This window comes from Rhinopithecus bieti, unplaced genomic scaffold (assembly GCF_001698545.2).
Source record: "Rhinopithecus bieti isolate Rb0 unplaced genomic scaffold, ASM169854v2 scaffold_61957, whole genome shotgun sequence".
Lineage (NCBI taxonomy): Eukaryota > Metazoa > Chordata > Mammalia > Primates > Cercopithecidae > Rhinopithecus > Rhinopithecus bieti.
The window spans coordinates 1040151-1048711 of NW_016823861.1; the positions used below are offsets into that span (position 1 = coordinate 1040151).

General features: G+C 35.6%; 1 protein-coding gene across 1 annotated transcript in view; it reads right to left on the reverse strand.

Annotated features, from left to right (window-relative positions):
• Positions 1-8561, reverse strand: part of PCDH15 (protocadherin related 15) — a 591153-nt gene that overhangs the window by 335127 nt on the left and 247465 nt on the right. Inside the window, exon 14 of the mRNA XM_017861934.1 lies at positions 1848-1980. Within this exon, the coding sequence (XP_017717423.1) occupies positions 1848-1980 (133 nt within the window). The remainder of the gene's footprint in view (positions 1-1847; positions 1981-8561) is intronic.

An 8561-nucleotide genomic window follows, 5' to 3' on the forward strand; every position in this document is an offset into this window, starting at 1 on the left:
TACCAGAAGCACAAAGAGTGAATAGAAATGTCATTTCAAGTGTTTTTTCAGCCTTTGTACCAGAGAAATTTGAAATGTGAAAAAGGCCAACTTCTTTTCATCTTTAACTCACAGGAAGAATTATTGAACTATAATATGTTTCCTAGATCTTCCTGGATTTCATTAAAATGAAACCGGAGCCACTTTACAAGTAAAATTATGTCTTACTTCATAGGAAGTTAAATTACATAAAGGCACATACTTGAGAAATATTTAAATATAAAATGTATAATTTATTGACCTGAATCTTACACATGTAAGATTTATTTTATTTTCCTTTTCTTTCTCTTATTTTTTTCTTGCTTCAATAAATGAATTCCCATGAATGTAAAGAAAAAGATCTTATTATTCCATTAAATGAACATGTCTTAATATTTGTTTTTTTCTAATCTTTATCATCACAATAATTTGACTTTTTTTCCCCCGAAAGAGACTGTAGGTTTTATTCTCTTTCTTTTAATTATTTCACTAAAATCCTCCAAATTTCCGTATTACTAATATCTCTACCTTCATATAATTTTGTTTCAATATTAAATGATCAATTAAAGCAAACTCTCTCTAAGCACCTGGAGAAAAGCAACAGAATAAATATTAGAGTAGAGACCCAAAGAAGTATTTGTTAATGCCAAGAAAATTTCAGTAGCTATTAGTAATCAGTAGGATATAACAGAAATCGCCCTGTTTTAGAAGTGATGAAAACTCAATCAACTGATTTTAAGCATCAATTACTTTCTATTGGGTTAGCTTTCCACATCTCAAAAATAAGATTGATGTGTTCTGTTATTTTTGCATCATTTTCAATACAAACATTCTATGAAATCTTCACTTTTATATCACCCAGATTTAAGTGAGAGGGTGTTAATATTCGAATGGGATTTGAGCAAGATGTAGCTGTGCCTTATGTCATGTCAGCTGATGATAAAGATTGATGCTGGAATTTTCCTGGGTCAGTCATGTTAAAATCTCCCCTAGGCTTCAAGGCCAGCTTCATGAATTCTCATATCAGCAACTTCTGCAATTCCCATGTAACACCAGAAGATAAACTCTGTTCTCTGAACATTCATGTATAAAACAATGCATCATCTTATGATTCTTATGATTGGCATAGCAAAGTGAAAATACATCAACACCATATTTAGCCCAACTTGAAGCTGCATATTCAAAGATAGAGCTTTTCCTGGCCAAAGATACTTTGGTCAGAAATATATAAACAGTGAACACCAAGCTATCATCTTGCAAGTAATATATATGCTCATGAATCTCTAGCTACAAATAAAAATATCAGCTAAAACTACCCCCTTCTCGTAAATGAATAAAAAACAGCAATTACAAGATTTGCCTATGGCCATGAAATGAAGTGGGGCTTGTCTCAGAATTAAAATGCCTACCATCAGCCTTTGAGTACAAAGTTAATTCCCCTATACAAGACTGCAGCAAAAATAAATCCAGCTGGAGAAAAGGCATACAAGACAGAAAATAATAGTCAGCTGCAGTCTCTTTGGATCCAAAGTACAAAATATTCAAGTATGTGTTTCCAATCTCTTCATTCTCTCCTGTAATGATTGCAGCTAATCCTTAACAGCCAAATGTTAGTTCTTCAATTGTGGTGATCAATAGACTAGATTAGCTGTGGAAACCCTCCATCCATATTACCCTTGCTTTCCTTTCCAGATGGAATTTTCATTCACTAGAGTGGAGGCAAGCATGTGAGGATTTTCCCTCCATACACAAATATAAACTCATTAAACGCCAAGCTTGTCACTTGAGAATTTACACGTGCACACACACACACACACCAAGGAACATACCTGTAGATTTAATAAAACAGCACCAACCCTCATGGCTTCACTAATTTCAAGGCTATACATCAGCTGTGGGAAGCGAGGAGGGCTTTGATTATTTGGTGGAAGCACTTCAATGTACACAGTGCAGATGGAGTGCCTGCAGAGAAAGAGAGGCAAACAACATGGTTACGAATCTGCGTCACATTTAATGTTAGACTGCATTGTTTATTCACTTGTTGGATTTACTGGAGAAAAAAATTTCCAAATTTTATGAAAATGATAAAGTCAAAATGAAAGGATACAAAATAAAACTACCACCAAAGTATAATGGTGCTATGAAATCATCTCAGTAAAAGTAATTGCCTCCAGCATCTGTTTTTCCTACTTAGATGAATAGTGTGAATTAAAATGGAATAGCCATATAAATAAAGCTAATAAATTAACTTGCCTTGACTTTTGACTTTGTTTTTAATGCTTCTCTAATAGCAAAATCATTCTATAAACATCTGGTAATAAGAGCTGTCCTTGGGGTTTTTTTCCTGTTAAACCAGCAGAGGGAGTATTGATTAAAATAACACACACAAAATTACGGGCTGTGTTTTATCCGTTCTGTTGCTGACATCAATGGCTTACTGTAAGTGTATCTTAGGAGTCAGGATCATAAGGAATCCTACGTAGAATAGTTGCAAACAAAACTAAATATGTTTTAAAATCTTCTCTAAAAAGTAAAATATGATAAGCTAGGAATCAAATTTAATAAAGCCCTTATATTAACAGGAGCTTTTCTTAAAGGACAAGATACCTTATCATTACAAGGAAAAAAACTTAGCATTGACATAGTCAACTTTTTTGATATCTCTGAACTTTGAAATTTTTATAAAACAAAAGCTGAAGAAGCATGTTAGTCAAGGTTTCTAAGGTGGAAACAGTGGCTGAAATATATCAATGAAATCTGAAAATTTATAAGGTTAGCCCTCTATTTTGAAAAAACATATGTGTACATACACATACACACACACATATATACACAAATATATACACATACATATATACACACACGCATACATGCATTTTATACAAACGTACCACCACTGCCTAAGATGTATGCTTTGAATTTATTTTAACAAAGTCATGATTTAGTTCAAAACACATTTGTTACAATTTCTATTTGGGGATGAGAATATTTATTTATTTATTTATTTATTTGAGATAGAGAGTTGCTCCACAGGCCAGGCTAGAGTGCAATGGCATGATCTCTGCTCATTGCAACCCCCACTTCCCGGGTTCAAGTGATTCTCCTGCCTCAACCTCCCAAGTAGCTGGGATTACAGGCCTGTGTCACCATATCCGGCTAATTTGTGTATTTTTAGTAGAGATGGGGTTTTGCCATGTTGGCCAGGCTGGCCTCGAACTCCTGACCTCAGGTGATCCACCTACCTCAGCCTCCCAAACTGCTGGGATAATAGCCCTGAGCACCGCGCCTAGCCTAGAAACATCTTAAAGTAGTCCCAAACTCTTTATGACATGCTTCAATTAAAAGACATGGTCACCAAAAATATTTGAGTTTATTAACTAAACCATTCTACTCTTCAAAACCTTTTAAAAGAAATTTAGCCCGGGCGCTGTGGCTCACGCCTGTAATCCCAGCCCTTTGGGAATCAGGTGGATCACAAGGTCAGGAGATCGAGAGCATCCTGGCTAACACGATGAAACCCCGTCTCTACTAAAAATAGAAAAAAAAAAAAAAAAAATTAGCCGGGCGTGGAGGCGGGCACCTGTGGTCCCAGCTACCCAGGAGGCTGAGGCAGGAGAATGGCGTGAACCCGGGAGGCGGAGCTTGCAGTGAACCGAGATCGCACCACTGCACTCCAGCTTGGGTAACAGAGCGAGACTCCGTCTCAAGAAAAAAAAGAAAAAAAGAAAAACGAAATTCAGAACATGGGCACTAAAATTTCGTTTTATAGCTTGTCACTTTATAATATACCTAAATTCAAGTTGTTTTTGAGCGTATCATCAGTGGATAGATAACAATAGAATAGTAAGCATAAAAGCTACCGTGACTTTAAAAAATTTCATGGTTGGGCGCGGTGGCTCATGCCTGTAATCTCAGCACTTTGGGAGGCCAAAGCGGTCGGATAACGAGGTCAGAAGTTCAAGACCAGCATGACTAACATGGTGAAACCCCATCTCTACTAAAAAACACAAAAATTAGCTGGGTGTGGTGGCCTGTAATCCCAGCTACTCAGGAGGCTGAGGCGGGAAGGGAGAATTGCTTGAACCCAGGAGGTGGAGGTTGCAGTGACCCGAGATAACGCCATTGCACTTTAACCTGGGCGACCAGGAGAAACTCTGAATCAAAAACAAACAAACAAACAAACAAAAAAACAAACCTCATACCTACATTAATCATGATATTGTTCTAAAGTTCTAAAGTAATCTCACTTTAAATTGAAATATTTTAAACTTTTGTAATTAGTTAAAATATCTGTATTCATTTCTGCCTCTGATTTTATCTATTTAGTATCAAAATTTGCCAATAAAATTAATCAGTTATTTCTTAAATGGATTCAAACAGATGATGAAATGTTGCTTATATAATTATAATTATTAATGTGAACACAAAACAATGGGAAGTTACAAAATCTATAGTATACTGCAAAGATTCCCACTTCCCATGTTGTGAGAACAAAGGAATTGTCATTTTGAGGTCGACCTAACATCCTGCCAGGTGGTGATCTGACCCCAGAAGCAGCCCCAAGATGTAAAACATTTTCCCTGATATTACCCTTGAAGATCTTGGCTTATTTTAGCGTCTGTTGTTGATCAAGTTTTTAAAACATTTTATGAATCTCTTCTCTTTCTTTTCTGTGATAGTACATTCTCTATGCATAACAAGTCCTACAACACTATTGGTAATAACAGTAGGTGAGTGATGTTGAACACAGAATTTGTAACCAGATATTCCTGAGTTAGAATTTTGGTGCTGCCCTCAGTGATCTAGAGCAGATCACTTCTTTCAGTTTCATTATTTCCACATAATAAATGTAAATAATAATAACATCTAAGGTCATGATAAAGATTAAATAAGTTTATATATTTATATATAAGTACATGTATACATATATATGAAACATACTTTTATAATTTATTACTAATAAATTACTCAAAATAAGGCTTAAGGTTATTTATTCTACTTTATGAATAGTGTAAACAATCTTGCATTTTCCTTAGTTACATCCTTTATAATACTGTAGATATTTTAATTGAATCCTTTCACTTGGCTAAATTTCTACAAAGGCACGATACTCCTTCACCCTTCCCCAGCATGGGGTATGTTGGTGTTAGAATTTGAGCATGTTGTCTCATAATCTTTAGGGTAGGATACAAGAATCTACAATTTTTACAAATTTCCAAGGTTCTACTTATAGAAACTAGAATTTGAAGGCCACTGCTTCAGAATCTCATGAAAAGCACAATATGTAGACTCACTTGTTTTTTTTTTAACTACCTCAGGATAAAACTCTATAAACTCACCTAACGTCTTCAATAACCAACCCTGGATCCAAGAGACTTCCTCAATGTTTTAACTTTCTTTTTTTTTTGACCTGGAACATATCTGTACTGCAGATTCGAAGCTTTCTTTCAAAAGCTAGGCCCCTTTCTGCTTCTGATATGCTTTAGATCTTCAGTTTACTGGTCAAGAATACTTTATAGAGGTTTTACAAGAATATCAGTGTCTTAAGGCTTCTGAAAGCATAAACTACACTCATCACATTTTTTATTTCTCTATTCCTTTCCCTTTCATTATCTTCCCATTTTAGAGGGCTAAAGTGTGACAATACTACAATAAGGACCTTAAACTCATATGAGGCACTTGGATATTTGTCACAGAGAAGAAAACTTTAAAATGCTGAAACAAAGAGGACTCTAGACCCAGATAGAACACAGAGACAAATTTTAGCCCAACAGGACCATCTCCTTGATCTGTCCTTACTCCTTTGCTTCCTCTGTTCTTTTCCACAATAATTCAAAAGCTAGAATTGCTATTTATGTTTTTCTCCATTATTGGGTGTGAATCTTAGTTATTTGGAGGAGATCATATCTCAAGGTCTTGCATTTTTCATCTGCAACATCCTGGCACATCCCTACAATGTGTTTAAATAAGCACCAGGCTTCTTGCGGGTTATTGCCTTTTAAAATGCTATCTCCTTTTTATCCCTGATGTCAGCACAGTGTCAGAGTTAGCTTTCCTAAAATTGAATACCAATAGTATTAACAATAAAGTAATAGCATTTATGCTGTAATAAATAGTAGTAATTCAACAGCATCATTTAAGCACTTACTAAAATAGGGCAGTCACTATATAAATAAAAAATACTTTATGCAAGCATTTTGTATTCACATTTTATAGCTAGTACTAAATGCATAACATTGAGCATATATATGAGACAAATTTTATTTTTGTAATATAGCCAGAATGATGTAGATAAATCTCCATTTCTAAAAACGAACATCATAAAGCTTTATTATATTTCATCTGGTAATAAAGGTCAAAGTAGAACAAAAGAGATAATATATTTCTTATATACTCTTGAAACCTATCCAATAGTCCCATAAATAGCTTTTTGTTTGTTTGTTTTTTGATAAACATAGAAATTGACCCTTCTGATCTTAAAGCTTGAAACTTACATTTGTTTTATCTGAGCTCCTTTCTCAGGAAACAACCTTCAGGCCTCCCAAAAAAAAGTATCAAAGAACTGAAACTCACCAGATCGCCACATCCAATGTCACACCCCTCAATCGTCATACCCTTCAATCGTTATGATTGTTTCCTTGCCCCTCCCTAGCTCCTGTTTTCTTACACATTAACATTTATTTCCTGCTATGTAAACACTAATTTTAGTCAGTCAGTGAGTTGAATTTGAGATTGTTACCCATTTCCTCAGCTACAGCACTGGATTAAAATCTTCTTCTTTGACAACAATTATTGTTTCAGTGATTGGCTTTTTGTATTACCAGCAGCATAATCTAAACTGAACCCCTAGTGTTCCTGTGACAGATTTTGGTTACCTGACAGGAACACATTGCTTGTGTCTTGGTGGCCTTGAGCCGAGTGTCTCAGAAGGCCTCCTAAGCAGTTGCCCACCTGATTTTCACTGGCGGTGTTTCAGTTTCTTTCTGGCCTAACAGCAGCTACCCCTAACTACATTCCTGATTGTCTAGTCAGAACAGCATTTGAAATTTGACATCGGCATCCAGGTAGGTGAGTGTCAGTTCCTTTGTGGTCCTGGACAGCAGGATCCCCTCCTCTCAGTTTGAGAATTTTTTAAAGAATTTTTTATTTGTAGGTTGAACAAGCCCAAATGACTGAGAAGTGGGAAGCACCCTGTGTTCGTATGGACACTTTTTGGGGATTTCAGTACGAACGCTCTTGGGGGCTTGTTTGTAATTGTGGTGTGTGTGTATGTGTAAGCAAGTGTGTATCTTTTGTGGGTACCAGACAGTGGGATTGGCCCCTCTCAATTTGAGAAATTCCTAAGAAATGTTCATTTGTGAGTTGATCAAGCCCAACCAATAGAAGAAGCACCCCAACTGTTTCAGTTTGGACACTCTTAGGGCTCGTTTGTTGTTTCAGCAGTTGGATTGTGTTGGTGATTGTGCGTGTTTGACATAGTCAGAGGAAAGTAGAATTCAGTAAACTAACTCTCTTTAAACACGGTTTGACTCCAGTATTCTTTGGAATCTGGAGTTTGCTATTGAATGGGAAAGAGTGACAGAGTTCCATGTATCCAGGCTTTTGCACCACTGCTCTAACCACAGTTGGGCCTGGTCAGTATGTGATGTTCTTTTGTGTCTCTTGTGGTGCTGATTGGTCCCAGTGTTCTTTGGAGTCTGGGGAGGTTTAGCCTTTAAAAATCAAACTGCCGTGAAAACTGCTCTACCAAAAATGTTGATTCACAGCCTTCACTGGATTACCTATTGGGGTAAAGAAAGTGTGGCTATGTAAACCAGTGAGTTTGTATTGCTATATCATGGCTAGAGTTCTAAGGTAAAATGGATTGGATTTTTATGTGTGTTTATATGTGTCTTAGTGTGTTTATGTTCATATGTTATGGGTCTTTTTTTTTTTGTCTACGAAATTGGTTTATAAATAAAAGAGTACACATAAAATAAGTAAGCCCAAAGTATTTTTCAAGTTCAAATGACTTAAGTAAACCACAGTAAACAAGCTGGCTTTAAAATTTTTGATAAAATAAAAAAAGAAATGTCTTTAGAATTGTCAGCATACATTTTTGTCTGGGTTTTATATATGGCTCTGCTATATATAACTGAGGTGTCATGGTTTGGCATAGAAGGTTATAAAACTATAAACCCAGCCAAAATAAAATGATCTTGGTTTGTGTACCTTCTTTGACAAATGAGACTAATTGCATGTTCTTAGCTGATTCTTGTGAGTTACTGGCAAAAATACGTATATATTTAATTTTAAGATTTAGTTGAGGACCTGACATACAGCAGCTATTAAAAAAAGCATAGTGAACAAGGAAACAGCTAACTTTAAATGATGGTGTCTAAATATTTCAGTTTTCAGATTAATCTAGATAAACTATTAAAATGAAAGAATCAAGTACTTGTAAATTGAATAAATGTTGTAGGTAAACTTTTTGTGTAATTTAAAAATTTTAAATTTATATCAGGTATAACTCCCAATGCAATCCCTCCCCCCTCCCCCCTCCC